The 23,650-nt window shown below is 42.8% G+C and overlaps 1 protein-coding gene and 1 pseudogene across 4 annotated transcripts in view; one reads left to right on the top strand and one right to left on the bottom strand.

Moving 5' to 3' along the window:
* The window catches only part of ASCC1 (activating signal cointegrator 1 complex subunit 1), a 729,419-nt gene that overhangs the window by 253,533 nt on the left and 452,236 nt on the right, over nt 1-23,650 (top strand). For all 4 annotated transcript variants that reach the window (XM_063961462.1, XM_063961463.1, XM_063961461.1 and 1 more), the window contains exons 6-7: nt 4,519-4,655; nt 6,375-6,494. In XM_063961462.1, coding sequence (XP_063817532.1) covers nt 4,519-4,655; nt 6,375-6,494 — 257 coding nt within the window. The remainder of the gene's footprint in view (nt 1-4,518; nt 4,656-6,374; nt 6,495-23,650) is intronic.
* LOC134896402 (5S ribosomal RNA) lies at nt 16,212-16,330 on the bottom strand (annotated as a pseudogene).

Genomic DNA, 23,650 nt, shown 5'->3' with positions numbered 1-23,650 from the left:
TACAGATGTGTGGTGAATACAAAATATTTTATTACCAGCATTTTTGGAAAATCAGCTTTAGTCTCGCGTTCTCCATAACATCCATGACTCTCAGGGATTGGAAAGACTGCTTTTGGACAAGCAGCACACCCCAGCACCCCAGCCAAATATACTGAAATCCATCTTAAAGATGTCTCAATCTGAGTACATTTCAGGCAATTACAGTATGACAGTATTTTGTCCCTCTCAAGAAGTGATATCACCGGAATAACAATATTACCTAGAACTCTTCCTATGGTGATCCTCCTTATCTTTAATTGAAGAAGTATTGTGAAATGCAATATTAAAAAGTATATGCCCTCTTTATTTACTGTCATAAGCACTTGTACTGATGGGATTGGTCTCTGACCTTGAATGTGATCTGTTGTTGGAGGTTGACCTGAAGTCTTCAGTATTTTCTTTAACAAATATTGCATCAGTATGGAAAATATTGAGCAGGTGAAGATCCTTCTATGAACTGTATACTTACAGTATTATCAAACCACAAGATCATAATATTGCCAGTATATAACTACTACTGACAGAAAAATAAAGAAAAAACATGTTGTTTTTTTTGTGTCTATGGGGGTCATTCTGAGTTGATCGCTAGCTGCTTTCGGTCGCTGTGCAGCGATCAGGCAAAAAATCTGCGCATGCGGCGCAATGCACACGCGCAAAGTACTTTTACAATGGCCGATGTAGTTTCACACAGGGTCTAGCGAAACTTTTCAGTCGCACTGTTGACTGCAGAGTGATTGACATGAAGAGGGCGTTTCTGGATGGCAACTGACCATTTTCAGGGAGTGATCGAAAAAATGCAGGCGTGGCTGGCCCAACACAGGGCGTGTTTGACGTCAAAACAGGAACTGAATAGTCTGAAGTGATCGCAAGCGCTGAGTAGGTCTGAAGCTACTCTGAAACTGCACAAAATTATTTTGTAGTCGCTCTGCGATCCTTTCGTTCGCACTTCTGCTAATCTAAAATATACTCCCAGAAGGCGGCAGCATAGCGTTTGCACGGCTGCAAAAAAACTGCTAGCGAGCGAACAACTCGGAATGACCATTTGATTTACAACTGGTCCCAATGTTCTATTATAAACTGAGAGACACACTACTGGGGAATTGGCGCACCATAAAGATCTGTTGTCCACACGGGCAGAAATTAATTATTTACATTTTTTTTCCCCATTCCCTCTGAAAATAATCAACTTTTGTTTAAGATGTTATCAGCCAGTTGGTTTACTGACCAGAAATCAGCCATGCATTGGAAAACGTATAGCTTGTGTTCTAATTATTACTCAGAGCTGAGCTACTTTAGTAGTCAGGCGTTTCTATTACAATAGAATTCTGTCAGTTCTCATAGAAATCAGTATTTCTACCCCCAGTCAGCAAACAACATGATTGCAGATCTGATCTCTGTATAATATAGCCACATAATAGGCACATGTCTGTGTGATGTTTCTTACCATGCAGAAATTATCCATCTACTGGGTATAGTTCTACTTTAGGTGCTGTATTCATGGAAAGGTTGTACTGGAATGATGCTCTTTTTATGTCACCATGTACAAACACACTGAAGGTCATATATTATTGGATTCCTGTCAATGGCTCTCGGAAGGGTTTATCATATATGCCAAACAGGAATTTAAGCTGTAGTTCTCTGTTTGAAGATCATACTTCGGCCATCTAGATGATAAATTCTTGTTTGCCTTCTTTAGCAGAGGTGGATATTCAATCTTGTAGTCTTTGTTAACTTCTGATTTACTTGTATCTCCATTGAACTGTTTGTGTGCTGAGTAATTCTATGTTTTGTGGCATGTATGAGAAATTTTGAAAATAAGTAAGAAATATGTTCCAGTGAGATTTAGAGACTGAGAAATATCTTAGAATGCATCACACATACTACACTGCTCAAAAAAATAAAGGGAACACTTAAACAACACAATGTAACTCCAAGTCAATCACACTTCTGTGAAATCAAACTGTCCACTTAGGAAGCAACACTGATTGACAATCAATTTCACATGCTGTTGTGCAGGCACGTGGAGGCCACACACACTACTGAGCCTCATTTTGACGTGTTTTAAGGACATTACATCAAAGTTGGATCAGCCTGTAGTGTGTTTCCACTTTAATTTTGAGTGTGACTCCAAATCCAGACCTCCATGGGTTAATAAATTTGATTTCCATTGATAATTTTTGTGTGATTTTGTTGTCGGCACATTCAGCTATGTAAAGAACAAAGTATTTAATAAGAATATTTAATCCATTCAGATCTAGGATGTGTTGTTTAAGTGTTCCCTTTATTTTTTTGAGCAGTGTATATTAGCCAGTTGGCATGCACTATAACTATACCTACACTTCTAATTATGTATAAAAGTTATTATATTAATTTGTTTACCTGGTTTTGTATCTTTGCTCTGTATGGCGCTACAGAAATGTGTGGAATCTTATAAATAATAATACATATTTAAATGAGAATTACTATATGCATTCTTTTTATTCTATTGGAAAAGTGTATAAAATAGCAATTCAATGTAATTCCTAAAAATCTGTTGCTGTCTATAAAACAGCTTTTGTTACTTGGACTAATGAATAAGATAAGTACAGTGCCTTGCTAAAGTATTCACCCCCTTTTGCATTTTTTTATGTTTTGTTGCCTAACCACCTGGAATTACAATGGATTGTTTGAAGGTTTGCATCATTTCATTCACAGAACATGCCTACAACTTTGCAGATGTTTTTTTTATTTATTTATTGTGAAGCAAACAACAAATAGGACAAAGTAACAAAACTTCAGCGTGCATAACTATTCACCCCCCTAAAGTCAGTACTTTGTAGAGCCACCTTTGCAGCAATTACAGCTGCAAGTCGCTTTGGATAGATCTCTATGAGCTTGCCACATCTTGCCACTGGGATTTTTTCCCATTCCTCCAGGCAAAACCGCTCCATCTCCTTCATGTTGGATGGTTTCGGCTTGTGAACAGCAATCTTCAAGTCTGACCACAGAATCTCAATTGGATTGAGATCTTGGCTTTGACTAGGCCAGGCATTCCCAACCACGGTCCTCAAGGCACACTAACAGTCCAGGTTTTAGTGATATCCATGCTTAAGCAGAGGTGACTTAATTAGTAGCTCAGTTATTTTGATTTAATCGTCTGTGCTGCAGCCTGGATATCACTAAAACCTGCACTGTTGGTGTGCCTTGAGGACCGTGGTTGGGAATGCCTGGACTAGGCCATTCGAACACATTTAAATTTTTCCCCTTAAACCACTTGAGTGTTGTTTTAGCCGTATGCTTTGGGTCATTGTCCTGCTGGATGGTGAACTTCCGTCCCAGTCTCAAATCACAGGCGGACTGAAACAGGTTTTGCTCAAGAATATCCCTGTATTTAGCACCATCCATCTTTCCCTCGACTCGAAACAGTTTCCCCAATCCCTGCTGCTGAAAAACATCCCCACAGCATTATGCTGCCACCACCATGTTTCACTGTGGGGATGATGTTCTTGGGGTGATGGGGTGTGTTGGGTTTGCACCAGACATAGCGGTTTCCTTGGTGGCCGAAAAGTTACATTTTAGTCTCATCTGACTAGAGCACCTTCCTCCATACATTTGGGGAGTTGTCCACATGCCTTTTGGCAAACTCAAAACGTGCCTTCTTATTTTTAACACTAAGTAATGGCTTTTTTCTGGCCACTCTTCCATAAAGCCCAGCTCTGTGGAGTGTACGGCTTATTGTGGTCACATGTGTAGATACACCAGTCTCTGCTGTGGAACTCTGCAGCTCCTTCAGGGTTACCTTTGGTCTCTGTGCTGCCTCTCTGATTAATGCCCTCCTTGCCCGGTCTGTAAGTTTTGGTGGCCAGCCCTCTCTTGGCAGATTTGTTGTGGTACCATGTTCTTTCCATTTGAAGATGATGGATTTGATGGTGCTCCGGGGGATCATCAAAGATTTGGATATTTTTTTATAACCCAACCCTGACTTGTACTTCTCAACAACTTTGTCCCTGACTTGTTTGGAGAGCTCCTTGGTCTCCATGGTGTGATGCCTCTTGCTTAGTGGTGTTGCAGCCTCTGGGGCCTTTCAGAAAAGGTGTGTTTATACTAACAGATAATGTGACACTTAGATTGCACACAGGTGGACTTCATTTCACTAATTATGTGACTTCTGAATGTAATTGGTTGCAACAGAACTTTTGAGGGGCTTTATAGCAAAGGGTGAATACATATGCAAATGCCAATTTTCAAATTTTTATTTATACAAATTCTTTTATATAAATTTTTCTCATTTCACTTCACCAACTTAGACTATTTTGTTGCATATCCATCACATAAAATTCAGATTAAAAAAAAAAAAAGTTACAGGTTGTAATGTAACAAAAAGCCATGGGGGTGAATACTTTAGCAAGGCACTGTACACTGCAGTGAAGATTGAAAACTGTGTGTAGGGAGGGGAGATATCTGATTAAATACTTTTGCTCCTATTTTTGATTTGTACAGGACCGTGGGGTAGAGAGTACCATTTTCCAGAACCCAGCAAAGCTTCATCTGACGATAGGAACCCTGGTTTTGCTGAGTGAGAATGAAGTGACACAGGCTTCTCAGCTGCTACAGAGCTGCAAAGAGGAATTTCTTGAGTGAGTATATGGCTCTACAAAGTTGTCTGCACTGTAAATTTAGATATTCATGATGATAATTTGCACACTGTCACATAAAATAGATAGTCCGGGTTTAATTTGCTTATTTAGAATAACAAAAAGTAATAATTAAAAATGCATTATCTGTGAAAATGGAACAAATGGTACAATTTGGGCACTGACCACTGGATGGTCTGACTCTAGAGCCAGTTTGGCAGTGTAGATTTATATGTCATCTCAAAATTCTGCAGCACTGCATAGTGGGAAATAGAGCATAGTACAAAGACATACAGTATCAACGGCAAAATATAGGGCATTCATGAAATATAAATGCAAAAATAACAAAACAGTGACGCATAATACATAAGGTATAATAGATAAACTATTTTACAAATTGGTGTAGTACAGAACATGCAAGACGCATAATACAAGGATGCACAGGTGGACAAAAGAGGAGCAGAACAAAGGCAGGAGAATAGGGGACCTTGTTCGTGAGAGTTCACAGTGGCTGACACAGAGCTAGAATGTGGGCACAGACGGATTGTGTCAGCAAGAATGGGGCAAAATGGGTCTTTGTACAACTGTTAAGTGTGCCTAAATCTGTGGAGCGTTTTTATGTGCCCCACCAAATGATTAAGCCTGACATCTGTGTCACTGAAGATATACTCACCCTAGCATTGCCCTTTATGTATACATGTACAGGGATTTCACGTATAAATAATGTTTTCTACTCTTTGTATAGAAGTATAATATTACATCTATTTGGGTTGTATCCATGCTGGCCCCCTTCCACCCGTGTGAGATAGTGTAGAATGAGATGAGGGTTCATAATGTATCAGGGAGCTGTGGCCGTGAGCTATGCAGAAGAGGTGTTTGAGGAGGAGCTGGGGGTATAAACTGAGGAGTGTCTGGAGAGTTAGTGAAGGAACCAGGAGAGAATGGTGCCACAAAGACCAGTGGAGTAAATGGGTGTACATGAGGAGAAAGTGGTCAGTGTCCATGAGAGTGGCAGTGGGGTCCATGGGGATGAGTGTGGGGAAATTAAATTCAGACTTAGTTGGTAGAAGATTGGTGGCATCAGTGAGGGCAGTTTTGATGAAGTGACGGGGACTGAGTCGATTGGAAGGGTCAGTGAAGAAATGAGAGGAGAGGAAGCTTTTGAAATGAGAGGAGAGGAAGCTTTATAGATAAGCTGTACGAGTAAACTGAATGCAAATGGGACAAGAGAAACTGTGTGGTAGTTGAAGAGAGGCACTGTCTAGAGAAGGTTTTTTTGAGGACAACTGAGCTGTGAGCGTATTTAAAGGTTGAGGAGAGGAATACTGGTGGAGAGAAGCAATTTGGGGATGTAGGTTAATGGGAGGCAGGTGTAAGGTGAGAGGGTTGTGGTTGAGTGGAGACAATATTACAGAAGAGAATAAGCTTCATCCCCAGAGATAGGTAGGTTAGGCTGAAGTAGGGGTGTAAGGATATCTAGGTGTGGCTTGACACGTGGAAAGTTCCTTCTGACTGTCCTTTCCAACCAAACTATCCTATCCACTCATATTCTATCCATTACAAGTGCCTTTGGGGAATAAGGATTCGATGACATCAAATACAGATTTTCTTTGCATTGTTTACCTTGGCCATTTACCTTTCATATATTAGTATCTCTCTGTTAAACTAATACTGGTTAAATAAATCACATAATATAATTTTTATTTATTAATTTAATTGTAGCAAAATTGTTGCTGGGAAGCCACTGCAGGTGAAAGTCTCTGGAATAGAATATATGAATGATGACCCAGCAATGGTGGATGTCCTATATGCCAAAGTGCAAATGAAGGATGGATCGGGAAGGTTAGTTTGCAGCATTATTTGCACCTATCGTAATGTTATTTATATTCAATTTTTTTTGTTCTGTCCATAATATAACCTTGTGTGTCTCATGAAGAGTTGGATGGAGTAATGCACCCTGTATACATGTCGCACAGCAAGGGTAGCACTTGCTACATGTCTTACTCCAAGAGTCCTGGTTTATGCCAGGATAAATTGCTTGACTGTGGAAGTAAATGCTACAGTTACAGTACACCATTCATGTACAATGTAACACATCTTTGTTTGGACGTGTTATTAATAAATATATTACCATGTACAGGGAAATAAAAACCTGATACACATACAAAATAAAAGTACTAATTAAGCTCAAACAAATACAGACATTCATTAGGTTATTTATTACCAGTTATTTATATAGCGCACACATATTCCGCAGCGCTTTACAGAGAACAGTTGGCCATTCTCCTCAGTCCCTGCACCAGTGGAGTTTACAATCTATATTCACTATCACATGTACACACAGGGTTAATCCACATTCACGCTAGGGTTAATTTTTGTTGGGAGCCAAATAACCCACCAGTATATTTTTGGATTGTGGGAGGAAGCTGGAGTATCCGGAGGAAACCCCCACGCAAATACAGGGAGAATATACAAACTCCACACAGTTAGGATCATGGTGGGAATCGAACAGTGCTGAGAGTCAGTAATGCTAACCATTACACCATCTGTACTGCCCCAGACATCTTTTTGCCTTTCATTTAAAAAGCTCAAAGACCAGGGTGACTTTGTTAATAACACCTTGAGAACCTGTGATTGTAGCTGGGAAATCTCATCCCAAAATTGGGCTATTTTAGGGCATGACAACCAGATACGTAAGTAAGTGCCCTCCTCAACACGGGTGTGGTTCATCAAATCGACAGTATCTAGGTCGACAATGTTTAGGTCGACCACTATAGGTCGACATGGATTGAAGGTCGACAGGGTTTCTAGGTCGACATGTGCTACGTCGACAGGTCTAAAGGTCGACATGAGGATTTTTTTATTTATTTTTGGTGTCGTTTTCTTCGTAGAGTGACCGGGATCCCAAATTAGTGCACCGCGTCCCCTCGCATGGCTTGCTTCGCTCGCCATGCTTCGGGCATGGTGCCTTCGCTCCGCTACCGCTTCGCTCGGCACAGATTACCGTTCCAATCGTAGTCCACATGGATCGTTAAGTATGAAAAAATTCAAAAAAAGAAAAAAAATGTGAAAAACTCATGTCGACCTTTAGACCTGTCGACCTAGCACATGTCGACCTAGAAACCCCGTCGACCTAGAAACCCCGTCGACCTGCCATCCATGTCGACCTAGTGACTGTCGACCTATAGTGGTCGACCTAAACATTGTCGACCTAGATACTGTCGATCTTCAGACCGGAACCCCTCCAACATCGGTCTGAGACAGAGCTATACATTTTTTGCATCTGTAATAAAATTTTGATGCATCCTCTTTCATTAAGGAAGAAATAGTCAATAGAGACTCACTCTCAAATATAACTTGCAATGTATCCTCATCAGGTGGACTCCCCAAATCCAAATAACCTTTCCCACTGAATCTCGTGACTTGGAGTGGTTGGTAATTTGACTTGGATAAAGTTGTATAGTATAGAATTTATGCTCTTTAAGAGAGGGCTACAGCGACGTAGAGACTCAAGTAGGGTCAGAGGTCCAGTCCAAGTGCCGAGGGGGATGGAGTTGATAAAGTTGTGGATTTGAAAATAAGCAATACAGTTGATAGAGGGTAGCTGAAGTTTATGTTGTAGAGAACCCAGAGAGACGCAGTGACCTGAATTAAGGAGATTGGATACCACCCTAACGCTCCTTTCAATCCATATAGAAAAGTGACTGCAGTTGTAACCTGGCAGAAATGCTGGATTATGCCATATAGAAGTAAGAGTTGAGGAATAAAGAGAGATATAGCCTTAAAGCGCTCCTATAGAAACCCAGGTTTACAAACACACACCCAGTGGGTAGATAAAATTAATTGATCACATACACCGGTATTTCAAAGGATCCAACGTTGGTTAGACGCAGGTGGTTCTAATTCTCATAGATATAAGACAAAAAGAAAGTGCAATAGTGCAATTAACCTTTAAAAGGTGCTTGAATTTATTTTAATATTGCACTTACACCCAGCAGATGGAATCAATCGCATTAGGATAAATCCTCATTGGCAGTACAGCAACAAAGGACTGGAGAATAACAATCCTTTTAGTGTCCAGCGCCGATATCACATGCAGCTAAACCTCATAAAAGATAGACAGCACGAAAAAGTGCAATAGTGCAATTATCCTTTTTTTTAAAACACAGGTTTATTTTTTAAAAACATTGCACTTACATCAAAGTAGATGAAAAAAGCATATACATGAATCCCCAATGAGAAGTACAGCCACAGGAGGCGAGGTCTGGAAAGGGTCAGATAGTTTACCCACGGGTAATGGCTCCGGAAACCAGAATCCCACACAGTTCCTCAGCGTCCAATGGAGATGGTAATACTCAAACGGGGTCACAGGTAAAACGGGAGAGTATACGCTTAACGCGTTTCGAACTTAAATGGTTCTTCAGAAGCGTGTGGTACTCTCCCCTCCGTCTCCCTAAATACCCTAACTAATACACAAAGCAGCTGTTCTAAATCACCGCTAATCGGCGTGTAGTCCCGGCCGCGCAAGACCGGAAACAAGATGGCCGTGCGTTCCACCGCGACCGGAAGTTCCATATGACCGCGATTTGCGTTCCAGCTCTTTCAGGAAGTCCGATCCCGGTAGTTACAATGTTGATGTATTCCACTTTATAGAAAATCCTCAAGTTAAGCTGTTACACATTCCGATTGCAAGTGTCCCTCCATTATTTAAATACATAAAATTATATTAGCAGCACCTCAAATAGAAAAGAGTATTAGTATACAGAAAATAGCAGCAATATGGTAAGAAAAATAAGTAAGAAAAAAGGATATGTTTTCATCTATATATAAAAAGGTAAAACCGGTCATGAATCAAATGGACACAATCAAGTTCAAAAACAGTCACGTTAAAAAACATTTCAACTCGAAATCACCATTAAGCCCATTAGGGGCAAGTGTATCTAAATGGTGTATCCATCTCATTTCTGCTTGAGACAGTCTTTTATCTATATCTTTTGATCGCCAATTCGGTTGTATCTGTTGTAAACCATAAAAGCTTTTTATTTTACATTCACTCGATTCATGACATGTTTTAAAATGTGAGGAGACAGTATGCGTAATTAACCCTTTACGAATATTATAAATGTGCTCTGCGGCTCTTACTTTTAAACATCTAGTGGTTTTACCCACATAATAAGAGCCGCAAGCACACTCCAAAATATAAATAATATTCTTCGAGTGACAGGTGATGAATTCCTTAATTTCTACAGATTTCCCTTTTATAGTCAAATTGGTGGTTTTCCTGTCCTTACATTTAACTGTTTTGCACATTAGGCAATCACCACAACGGTGAAAGCCCTTTGTGCGTATGCTTTGTCGGGGATTATTCTCAACATGGCTCCTCACCAAATGATTTTTTAAAGATGGTGCCCTTTTATAAATAAAAAGTGGTTTATCAGGGAGTGCACTTCCTAACAATGAATCCTGTTTTAATAATTTCCAATTGTTTTTAAAAATTCGTTCAATCTCCTTATGTCTTGAATTATATTGGCTAACAAAAGCCCATTGAAAATTCTGATCCTTTGTAGCCTCATGCTCTTCCCTCTCTTTAAGAAGATCCACCCGATTGATGGTGTCCACTTTTTCTCTTGTTTTTCTCAATGAGTCCTCAGAATAACCCTTTGCAATGAATCTCTCTGATAAAGCATTATGTTGCTCATTGCACATCTCACTATCAGTACAGTTCCTTTTAATCCGAATATATTGACTAAAGGGGATAGATTCTAACCAATTTATGTGGTGTTGACTCGTAATGTCAATAAAGCTGTTCGAGTCAGTCGCTTTACGAAAAGTTTTTGTCTTTAAATGTCCCATATCTACATATATATTAAGATCTAAAAATGAAATTTCTACAGTACTAGTATTAAATGTAAGTCTAATTGACATGGTATTGGAATTCAATAAAGTGCAAAAGTTTGTCAACTCACAATGATCGCCTCTCCATATAAAGAGTACGTCATCGATAAAACGCTGCCAGAGCACCAGGCCCGCCCCCAGAATGGCACCATTATATACTGTCAATTCTTCCCAATGGGCCATAAATAAATTTGCATAACTGGGGGCGAACCTGGTGCCCATGGCAGTACCAGTTAACTGTACATAAAACATCCCGTCAAATATAAAATAATTATTGACTAAGATAAATGAAATACTTTCCAAAATGAAGTTTTTCAAGTCTTCCGCTAAAGTGCTTAAATTCAAAAAGTATGACACTGCCGCCAGACCCTTCTCTTTCTCAATGATTGTGTAAAGTGTGCTTACATCCGCACTACATAAGCAATCACCTTCACACCACTCATAGTTAGAGAGTTTACGTATTACATCACTGGTGTCTTTTAAATAAGCCTTTGTATTCTGCACTAAAGGTTGCAAATAGTAGTCAACTAAAGCTGATAGATTGCTTGTGACACTATTGCATCCAGAGACAATAGGGCGTCCCGGGGGGTGGAGGGGGTCCTTATGGACTTTAGGGAGGACATAGATTGAGGGCATGGAGGGATCTTTTATATTAAGAAAATCAAACTCGGCCTGTGTTATCACCTTCTGTTTAAGTGCCTTTGTGGTTAATTCCTTCAATTCCCTCATAATCCTCAGTGTAGGGTCACCTTTTAATTTTTTGTAAGTCTTAGTATCACTTAGCTGTTTGGTGATTTCTCCCATGTAAGCCTCCTTGTCCATAAGGACCACCCCACCACCCTTATCAGCCGGTTTAATATTTATTGATTTATCCTCCTTTAAAGATTTCAGGGCAGCAAATTCCTTTTTACTCAAATTAAGCTTAGTTCTCTTCTTAATCTTAATTATTTCCTCTATTTCTTTTGAAACTACTTTATTAAATGTGTCAATGCAACTACCTTTACAATGAGTCGGGTAGAATGTTGAAGGAGCTCTGAAGCCTGTTTTGGACTGTTCCATTTCTGGTTGAGTTCCAATTTCATCTTTCTCTTTGTTGAGAAAGAATCTTTTGACTGTCAATTTCCGTGTAAATTTCTGCACGTCAAGAAACAAGTCAAATGATTTAGGCTGACTAGTAGGTGCAAACTTCAGCCCCTTTTGTAATACCTGCATTTCGTGAGTGGTTAATTCTTTTTTAGTTAAATTAAACACTTTAGTTTCTAATAATGACTTATCAATTGTAGTCATCACTGCTGTCCCTTTTTTCTTTACATTAGGTTTTTTCTTATATTGACTATGATTTGAGGGTATCGAATAGATATGATACCTTGGAGCATGATAACCCTGGATTGGTTGGTGACTTGAACCAATCTTTTTTAGATTGGGAACACAAAACCCAAAGGAGAAAGAGAAGGTTTTGAATGTAAAATCCAAATGTACCAGAGGTAAAAGAGCAGGTAAAAAGAAAAAAAAGAAAAAACCTGTTTGGGTCTATTTGTAGGGTCTAATCCTACCGTGGAAGAAGGGTATGACAATGCTAAATTCCTTTGTCGTATAAACAACCCTTTATGAAGTCTAAGAACACTGTACGCTGTTTGCTTAAGAAGTACCGTAAGGGTACGCTATCTGCGTAACGATCGCTCAGCCGTAGGCGAGACGCTCAAGCGTCACGTTCGCTCGCGGCCCAGTGATCACAGGACACGTTATTGGCTATGACTAGAGTAATGATTCGCTATGGCGTAGCTTACGCTCGAGACCACGAGGAGGTCACCAGCGGTGCAGACGCTCACAATGCTATACCTTTATGTCTAGACCTTATACTAATGAAATACACAGAATACCTTAATGTGAATACAGGGTGTAAGTGCAACCTTGTGTAACCTGACTAACTAAAAAGCTGCTTGAGCAACACCGACGCTCAAGTGAACACTTAACACTATAGAAAATACACAGATACTGGTTTAGGGTCCAAAGCCTATTAACTGTATTATCTCTTATATACTTGTAAAAAGGGGATAACAGTACAAGTGATACACTACAATATAACAGAGACTTCCTAACCACAGAACTAAACAATAAATACAAAAAGACAATACTACACTGACCTAAATGCAATACAATATAATGCTATAATACTATGAGAGATATAAGAGAAAAGAGGAGAGAGAGAGAGAGAGAGAGAGAGAGACGGAGAGAGATGAGAGAAATTGGCTCACAGAAAGACAATGATTACGGAGAGAAAACTTACGCACAAAGGGTATGGTCGCATGCGCCTCGATATCCAGCTCCCGGCTATCAGCAGATAACCGTTGATGAGAGAGTGAGAGTTGGATATGGTCGGCCTGCCTATTTATGCCCCACACACAATGCAATCTCATAGTCCCTACAATCCCATTGTCCATTGGATGAAGGAATTCGACCCTGTATCACAACAAAAGGTCATAGGGTGATTCATACAGGTGGGCTGTGACGATTTCCAACAGCTCAGGTGGGTGGGAAACTGGGTTTCCCGCCGCATACCTGAGTATGAGTAAATAATAGAAATGGACATAAACTTCTTATGTCCATAACTATTCGCACGAGCGATTAATACGCTCCAAACCAACACCGGAATATTACTAATTAAATACTCTTCCGATGGGTACCAAACACTGCTGTATGATTCCTGTTAGACCCTTCGTACAATACAAAGAGGGATTCCTTTAAACAGGGACCTTCTATATTAACCAAACTTTCAGAAACTATCAAAGGGATCATGATCTATAAACTACATTAATTGTGAAAATATGTAACGAATGAGTCGCACGCTACGACTACATAAACTCTACCGTAAATACGCATACCGCGCCTGCGAGTGCACGCTATTGCGGGTATGCGCAGTCACGGGAGAGCGTACGCATGCGCAGCGCGGACCAGTGTGCGGTGCAAATATGGCAACGTGCATAGAGACATTTTTCTGACTTTGACAGGTACATTACATAAATTAGCTTTTATCAAGACCCAGCTAGGTACCTGCGACAATGCAAACCTAGCCACCGCCTGGCTCAGATGAGTTGTATACAGTGGTGCAAGTAGAAAAAATTTCTTAGTGGTACTGTGTGCGAGCGCTCAACAAAAAATGGGTGTGGCCACACAGGGCGTATCCAATGAAAATGGGGGTGTGATACACATATTGGGGGTCAGATACATATATAATCCCAGTAGTGCCATATATACATATGCCCCCACAGTGCCAGATACACACATGCCCCCACAGTGCCAGATACGACCCCACCATGCCAGATACACATATGCCCCCAGCAGTGCCAGATATGCCCCAGCAGTGCCACATACAAATATGCCTCTACAGTGCCAGATATACATATGCCCTACCTCCAGTGCCAGATACACATATGCCCCACACTGACAGATACACAAATGCCTCATAGTGCCTGATATACAAATGCCACACAGTGAATATCCTGCCCCCCCCCTTCCTTCCCCCGCTGCTGTTGCTGCTGTGTCAGTTCGACTCTGGCGGCGGCGTGTATCTACTTAAATGAGGCAAGCCGGTTCATTAGCCAATCAGAGCTCACAGGATCCGGCTGGCAATTTCTTACCGGTACTGGTTGTATAATATGTACAGAGAGAAAAGAAGACTCTTGTGTTGGGGCACTCTTGAATAAATTGTGTGAATATAAAATATTTAAACTTTATTGATATGCATTAAAAACCTTTCCTAGTGATTACCGTCCCATTTATCCAGTTTATAGACTATGGGATATGTCACAGCTGGTCATTAAGTGATTGCAATGTTCTGCCAATCATTGTAGTGGTCAGCTGTAGTTTGTTAGTTCACAAAGTTAAGAAGAAAAATTCATAATAATAATAATAATAATAATAATAAATCAACTAATCTATATTATAGTTAATATATAAAGTAATCACAATCTGGCAAAATATGTATGCAGCTCAAGGGGAGCTTGTATATATAGTCAAGAAGGTACAAATGACCATCAAAGGCTTATACTGATCTGCATTGATCAAATGATAAATTTCTCACACTCAACTTATACCTGGTAAAGGAAAATGTGTATTGTGGTGATGATAACTGTAAATATACTGTTGTGTCTTCCTTCCTTTACAAAGTATTAGCCAGGGAAAAAATGAAAGAAATGAGAGGTGATGAATTCCCTGGGTGCCTACTGTCCCCTATGGCGTCTACTTACCAGCCGTGTACCTGAGATAGTGAACGGCTGGTTGACAGTGCCAAAATGCAGAAACAGGCCCTTCGGGAGAAGGAAGACAGATTGAATCTGCTTTCACTCTGGAATTTCCTCCATGACCCCTGATGATGTAAACCAGCGCAGGGGAAAATGGGGAGTCCTTTGTGATGAGAGTTTAATGAAAAGGAAGGTGTAAGTTAGAATTAATACACTGAGAATGGCACAGAAAATTTACAATGTTATGATGTAAGAATGCCATTTTGATTTCTCACAAATATTTAAAATGCCCGCTCTAATATATATTGCATACGCCAGGCGCATCTTATTACCATATACGATAAAAGTGCGCTGTACATCGCAAAACACTGTATCCCATAAGAGAAAAAAATACACCCACACATTATCTGAGTTCCAAAGCTCATTGATGTATATATTTGTTATTAAAAAGGATATGGATTCAATATATATTACAAAGTACAGTATACCTATAGTTACATGAATACAACTCACACAGTAAGCAGTTAAAACATAGTTACATACAATTACATACAGTTACATGCAGTTACAGGCCAGCGATACAATACCATTCCCTCAATGCTTATAACTCTCTCTTTCTCTAAAATCAGGCCGGGACTCCATCTTACGCTGAGACCAAAACAGGAACTGAGCTGGCAATAACTCCATCATCGTCTCAGACCTTACAGCAACTCTGAGACCAAAAACAGGAACTACCTTCCTGTGTGATCAGCAAAATGTGTTAACTAGTTTCTGGGGGAGGGGACTCTTTCATTCATGATTGAGTCACTAGTTTCTTTGTATATGCTGAACAGGTTCAGCCTTGGGGATGTACAAAGGGACTGGCCTGAGTTTCCTGTTCATTACCTATTCGGAACATCCATTGTTCTAACAAAAGTGATTTTAGATTTTATACATGTAATCATAACTCCGTGTTGCAATGTCCTACAACTTAATAACAAGTATCAAATGAATCCACACATTAATCTGGTCGTTTCAATAGTAAACATGACAGGCCTATCTTGTTTTGTTCAAATAATACACATACATGACATTACTTCAATATATATAATTTTAAATCATCATGATGTCTGGCGCTTGATATTATTATAATTATGTACTGTATGAAATAAGTGTCGAAGCCATCTCTGTGGCATGTCCGTGTCAATGCGTGTGTTACCATATATTGCTGTGCTCGCTGCTCGTATTTGCAAGTATAGCGAGTTATATGTGTGTAGAGCTTTTATGTTCTCTTTATGTAATATTTTTTTTTGACTTCGACAGATGTAATGTATAGATGTGCCCAGAGAACCAGCAGATAATAATAATAATAGTAGCTCGCTAAATGAAGAGAATTTGTCCTGACACCTTGCACGGGAAATGACCATGCGATAGGTCCCTATTGATTCTACAGCACCATGTATTCCCTGGTGGTCTCCCAAACAGGTACTGGCAAGGCCCAACACTGTATTGCTTCCAAGATTGGACGAGATCGGGCACAACCAGTGTGGTATGGCTGTAGAATTGTGGGAATCCTCTTTTACAGGTGTAAAATAGAAAGATGATAGTCTTAAAGCGACCTAATTGGGCTGGATTAAATGTCTGTCAAAGATGGTAAACAGTAATAATACTGAAATTGAGAAAATAGAGAGTGGGGAGGAGAATTGCAAAATAGTAGGCATATTGCCTTTACTAATTCAAAGGTGCCCTGGATATGGGGCAATATATGATAGTATCACATAGGGTTATCAGTCAAACACAAAATTACACTGTTTAGGTAAATGAAAAAAAATGGTAATAATTAAAAAAAAATACATGATTTTACCAGGAGTTGAGACTACGATAGTCCACAGATGGACTAAGATGTGGACGCGCATTTCACCAGTGTGTGGGCTTGTTCACCTGGTGTATTGGGGGTGCCCTATTGCCCCTTATGTACCCTCATCTAAAGTGAGTGATAGGAATTAGTGGAGTGGGAGGGGGTTCTCCAGGAAGTGATCCAGAAAGCAATACTAATACCTGATTGGATAAAAAGATCACATGACTGATGAGGTATGAACTAGTTCCTGTTGTGGTGTGATAGACAGGTTGAGCAACCAATAAGAGTCATAGAGTAATACATTTAAGTGAAGTAAACCATAAATACACTGATTAAAGCTGTTGTTTGTTGTATAGAAAGAAATGAAACGCTGGGGTAATGCAGCCAATATATTTAATGCTGGGATGAAATGAAGAGCTGGGGTAATGCGGCCAATATAGTTGTTAATTGCTTATGAGTAAATGTATCATACTGGCCGTGTGATAGATGTTGCCAGGTAACGGAGGGTAACAAATGAGAGACAGGGGGCGTGATACTATAATTCTGGTTGTGGTTACTGGCCGTGTAATAGATGTAACCGTGCAGCTGAGGTCAACATCCATTACACAGAGGGTAATGAGAGTCAGGAGGCGTCATAATGTAGGCATCATAGTGTAGTCCTGGTTATGTAAAAGGGAGTGTAATCAAAAGATATAGCGTAATGGGTGCAGGCAGCTGCCGGCAGAAGTGTGAAGGGAACATTATGCTCCGTGCAGTGGCGTAACTAGAAATTTTTCTCCCCCAAGCCAAAAAATTCTTCGGCGCCCCCCCCCCCCCCCCCCCTCCCTCCTTCATGCTACATAATTGGGAGCAAGAAAGGGATAAATATGCGCGCGCGGCAAAATAAGGGGTGTGGTTTCGTTGGAATGGGCGTGGTTTCGCATAAAGGGGCGTGGCATTGCAGGAAAAGACTACCTTATACCCCAGTTCTGCAACCTGCACGCCCATACGTTGGCCACCACAGGAAAGAAAAATAATCCTGATTCATGCCCCTTACATTATTTGTCATTTTTCCTCATTATAGTAATGCCCAGTATACATTATGCCACATACTGCAATGCCCTTAGACATTATTCCACACACAATAATGCACGACACAATATGCACACACTGTAATGCCCCCGACACATTATGCCACACACCGTAATGCCCGTGACACATTATGCCACACACCGTAATGCCTGTGACACATTATGACAGGAATCGCAATGCCCGTTATACATTATGCTACACACTGCAATGCCCCTGATACATTATAGCACATACAATGTCTGTGACACATTATGACACACACCGCAATGTCCGTGATACATTATGCCACACACTGCAATGCCCGATACATTATAGCACATACAATGCCTGTGACACATTATGCCACACACTGCAATGATCTTGAGACATTATACCACAATGCCCGTGATATAGTATACCATACACCGTAATGCCTGTGACACATACCGCAATGCCCTGCCCGTTACACCCTATGCCACACACCGCAATGCCCGTTATGTATTATGCCACACTGCAATGACCCTGAGACATTATACCACATACCACAATGCCCGTGATATAGTATACCACACACCGTAATGCCTGACACATTATGACACACACCGCAATGTCCGTGATACATTATGCCACACACTGCAATGACCCTGAGACATTATACCACATATCACAATGCCCGCGATATAGTATACCATACACCGTAATGCCTGTGACACATTATGACACACACCGCAATGTCCGTGATACATTATGCCACACACCGTAATGCCCATTACACATTAAGTCCTACAGTAAGGCTTCTAATTACTTTTCAATTACCTGCTCGTTGTCAGGGGTTTCATGCACTGGGTGTCATGCTCGTTGCCAGGGGTTTCATGCTCTTGGTTCCATGCACGGTGCCAGGGGTTTTCATGCTCAGGGTGTCATGCTCGTTGCCAGGGGTTTCATGCACTGGGTGTCATGCTCGTTGCCAGGTGTTTCATGCACTGTGTGTCATGCTCGTTGCCAGGTGTTTCATGCACTGTGTGTCATGCTCGTTGCTAGGGCTGTGCTCCCAGTGCCACATATGTCCCCAGTGCCAGATATTCCCCCACGGTGCCAGGTACTCACATGCCCCAGTGCCAAATATAGCCCCCCCCCCCATGTGCCAGGTACACATATACCCCCCCAGTGCCACATATGCCCCCAGTGCCAGATATTCCCCCCCAGTGCCACATATGCCCCCAGTGCCAGATATGCCCCCAGTGCCATATATTCCCCCCCAGTGCCAAATATGCCCCCAGTGCCATATATTCCCCCCCAGTGCCAAATATGCCTCCAGTGCCAGATATGCCCCCCCCCCCAGTGCCATATATGCCCCCAGTGCCAGATATCCCCCCCCCAGTGCCATATATGCCCCCGGTGCCAGATATTCCCCCCCTCCAGTGCCATATATGCCCCTAGTGCCAAATATTCCCCCCCAGTGCCATATATGCCCCCAGTGCCAGATAATGCCCCAGTGCCAGATATCCCCCCCCTGCCAGATATTCCCCCCCAGTGCCATATATGCCCCCAGTGCCAGATAATGCCCCAGTGCCAGATATCCCCCCCCCCTGCCAGTTATTCCCCCCCAGTGTCATATATGCCCCCAGTGCCAGATAATGCCCCAGTGCCAGGTATCCCCCCCCCTGCCAGTTATTCCCCCCCAGTGTCATATATGCCCCCAGTGCCAGATAATGCCCCAGTGCCAGATATCCCCCCCCTGCCAGATATTCCCCCTCAGTGCCATATATGCCCCCAGTGCCAGATAATGCCCCAGTTCCAGATATCCCGCCCCCTGCCAGTTATTCCCCCCCAGTGCCAGATAATGCCCCAGTGCCAGATATCCCCCCCCTGCCAGTTATTCCCCCTAGTGCCAGACATCCACCCCCCCCCCCGCCAGATATTCCCCCCCAGTGCCAGATAATGCCCCAGTGCCAGATATCCCCCCCCCAGTGCCATATATGCCCCCAGTGCCAGACAATGCCCCAGTGCCAGATATCCCTCCCCTGCCAGTTATTCCCCCCAGTGCCAGATATTCCCCCCAGTGCCAGATATCATCCCCCCCCCCCCCCCCCCCCCGCCGCCGCCGCTTTTTAGAGGGACACGGAGGGTACAGCCTCTCCTGTGTCCCTCCTGCTGCATCATCTCCGGCGGCCGCGGGTCTAATAGGGGGAAGTGCCGGTTCGTGAGCCAATTAGAGCTCACGGACGGCACTTCTCCCTATCAGACCCGCGGCCGCCGGAGATGATGCAGCAGGAGGGACACAGGAGAGGCTGTACCCTCCGTGTCCCTCCAACAAGCGGCGGAGGGAAGGAGAAAGCAGACTGACATGCGGACGCTCGTCCGCATGTCAGTCTGCTGTAAATCAGTGGCGCCCCCGCAGCCCTCGCCCCCAAGCCACCGCGAGGACTGCGGGGGCAGTAGTTACGCCACTGGCTCCGTGATCTGTTGTTGCCTAGTAAAGGTGGCTGGAGGCTAAAGTATAGGAAAGGCAAGATGCTCTGTAGTAAGCATTTGCCTATTGGCAAATGCGGGCGGCCATCAGTGAAGATGTAACGGGAGCAATATGCTCCGTGGTATGTAGTTGCCAGGTAACCAAAGGAGACGCCAAGGGCGGAAACAGAATAAGGTACTGTGTAAAGGGCGGTTGCCTAGCAACCCATATAAATGATTATGATGGAAGTGCAAACAAAACAAAATGTTTTGTGGTGTGCGGTTGCTAGGCAGCTGTTACAGTTGCCACACAATGAAATAACATGATAATACAACGGAGTATGAAAAAGGAAAAGAAAAGAGGAGAAGTTTACTGGATTAGTTGCAGAACGCGGTGTGTCACTAGAGGGTGCTAGCAGTGTGTCACTAGAGGGCAGTACGGATGGTGTAATGGTTAGCATTAGTGCCTCACAGCACTGAGGTCATGGGTTCGATTCCCACCATGGCCCTAACTGTGTAGAGTTTGTATATTCTCCCCGTACTTGCGTGGGTTTCCTCCGGGTACGCCGTTTTCCTCCCACAATCCAAAAATATACTGGTAGGTTAATTGGCTCCCAACAAAATTAACCCTAGCATGAATGTGTGTGCATGTACATGTGATAGGGAATATAGATTGTAAGCTCCACTGGGGCAGGGACTGATGTGAATGGCCAAATATTCTCTGTAAAGCGCTGCGGAATATGTGTGCGCTATATAAATAACTGGTAATAATAAATGTCACTAGAAGGTGCTAGCTATAAAATATACGTGAAAGTCAATATGAGACTAATTGTGTTAACAACATAAAAGTGATAGTGCACGAGTAGTGGTTGCAGACCATGAGTGTTCTTGGAATAGAGAGGAGCTGCATATATTGAAAAAGGTGAAGAAACTGTATGTGATATGCATAGAAGGTCAGCCATAGTGAATAGGGATAAAGAGGTATGTAATAAGTGGGGATAGATAGGTATGTCATGGGGTTATATGTGAGAAGGGGAAGTATTAGTTTGGAGGGCGGGCTGAAGTATAATGCAGGGCAAGGGTAGGAGTAATCATAAAAGGGTGTTTTGTGGGTAAGTAAAAGAGGTAGATAATAGGAGCTGGAATTAGGAATACAAGTGAATACTTATGGGAATTAGTAGTCCATATGTAAGGTGTGGATAAGTAGTGTATATCAAATCCCTACCTAACATATGGAATATAAGAAGAGCATATTTGGGTCTCTTTTTTTTCTCCTTTTCTTCCACGTATGTTGGATCAGATAAAGACACCGTAGTTGTTATACTCATTCAGTCGATGCAGTGTAAGTGTGCCTAATTTGAAGGTCCACTCACTCTCTTTTTTGAGGAGTTCGTGCGTGAGGTCCCCTCCACGGATACCTAGACTGATTTTTTCCAATCCAAAAAATCTTATGCTGCTGTAGTCATGACGATGGCTTGAGAGAAAGTGCCTTGCTACTGAGGTCAATTTTTTAAATTTGGCCCAATCAGATTGAGCATTCCTGATTGATCCAACATCCTCCAATACCCTAACCTTAGCCAATCAGAGCTCACAGGAGCCGGCTGGCAATTTCTTACCGGTATGCAGTACCGCCATACTTGCAGCACTGGTTGTATAATAATAGAGGCTAGCATCAGGTAAACCAGTAACACCATTGGTGATTGGGCGCCGGAGGGTGAGAAAACTAATAAGGGGCGGTCTCATCTTCCAGACATATTGAACAAACCACCTGTGTAGTTGCATTAAGGATTTTTACAGGGCCAGATACAGGGAGGGTTTGGAAGAGGTAGATCAGTTGGGGCATGCGGTTCATCTTAATTGTCATTATCCTGCCCAAACATGAAATGATAATGTCACGCTAGTGAAGAAAAGGGGAAAGTTTGCTGCATGTAAACATTTATAATGACTTGCAATATACAGTAGACCCTCAGATATGTCATTTTAGAGGAGAGCCAAGCAAAATTATAGTTGTGGGCAGGAGGTCCAAGACTGTGGTCTGTATATGGAGGGCGAGTGATTACATCTTAGAGACGTTTGCCTTCTAACCCGAGAGGGAACCATATTCAGTCAGGGTTTAGAATAATTTGGGAAGAGATATATGGTGTGAAGTTAAAGTAAGGAGAACGTCATCAGCAAACAGGGACACCTTGTATTTCTCCTTGCCTGGTGACACTCCCCTAATATCCATGTCTAAGCAGATCTGAGCTGCAAGAGGGTCAATAATCAAAGCATTATTTCCCAAACCAGCTGTTTTAGTGGTGTTTCCTTTTAATATTTAAAGTTTCTCCTTCATCCACTAGGGGCCACTGGAGTGTAGTTACAATGGGGAAATAGTAGGTAGTAATTGGGAGCTGGCACTTTAAAAATTCTCACACTGTGGCTAGCTCCTCCCCTACTATCTCCCCTCCAAGCCAGTCTTAGTTTAGTGCCCGAGGTGAGCTGGTTCACTTGGGTTTAGCTGAAGAAATTTTTCTTTTTTCTTTATTATTTTATTTTTCTTTCACACACGCACAGACTGGCAGCTCTGCCACTGCCAGTCTGCACCGCGGGAGCTGCCGGCGGGGTCCCATCGCAGCTGCGTGCGGCTCGGGATGGGCCCCGGCTGAGGGAGACACTGAGCTCTCCTGAGTTGGCGGACCCCGCTCGTGCGGCGCGTGTATGGGCCACTCCATCCAGCAGAAGATTCCGGCAGCATGGCAGCGGTTTGTATCAAAAATGGTCGGACACCGCTGCGTGCGGCGCGTGTTGGGGCCACTCCATCACAGAAGATTCAGGCCGGACACCGCTGCGTGCGGCGCGTGTCGGGGCCACTCCATCAGAAGAAGGACAGTGGTGAGTACAATCTCCCCCCCTCCAGACTGATGTGTGATTTTACATAATATGTGCACTTAGATGTGATGGTCTTTACTGCATTGTGTCCTGCATAACCTCTAACCCCCTTATAACGCTGCAGTGCATCAGCAGAGGAGAGGGCGCACTTTCTAGTTTGAACTTGGCGCCATTATGTGGGGGGCGGAGCTTCAGCCCGCTCTGTAAGCGGGCTCAGCGCTCTTCAATCCCCGGCTGCAGCAGACAGGCAGCCGGGTGATACATTTACACTACCCGGCCGCAGCATACAAGCAGCCGGGTAATACATAGCGGTTTTTAAATTTAAAAGTGGCGCCGGAACAGAGGGGCGGAGCTAACTCCCGCTCCGTCCGGCGGCGGGCTCAGACTCTCAGCTCCCCGGCCGCAGCATACAGGCGGCCGGGGGGGGTTACACACCGCTCCCCAGCCGCAGCATATACAAGGCGGCCGGGGGTTACACACCGCTCCCCGGCCGCAGCATACAGGCGTCCGGGGAGTTACATTTACAATATACGGGCGCTCCCCGGCAGCAGCAAACAGGCGCCCGGGGGTTACATTTACCCGCACCCCGACCGCAGCAAGGCGGCCGGGGGATACATTGGCAGGGGGGGCGGAGCTAACTCCCGCTCTGTACGGCG

Source organism: Pseudophryne corroboree, chromosome 3 (genome assembly GCF_028390025.1).
Source record: "Pseudophryne corroboree isolate aPseCor3 chromosome 3, aPseCor3.hap2, whole genome shotgun sequence".
Lineage (NCBI taxonomy): Eukaryota > Metazoa > Chordata > Amphibia > Anura > Myobatrachidae > Pseudophryne > Pseudophryne corroboree.
Note: the sequence above shows the minus strand (reverse complement) of the source record. Positions and strands in the feature narration are given on the sequence as shown.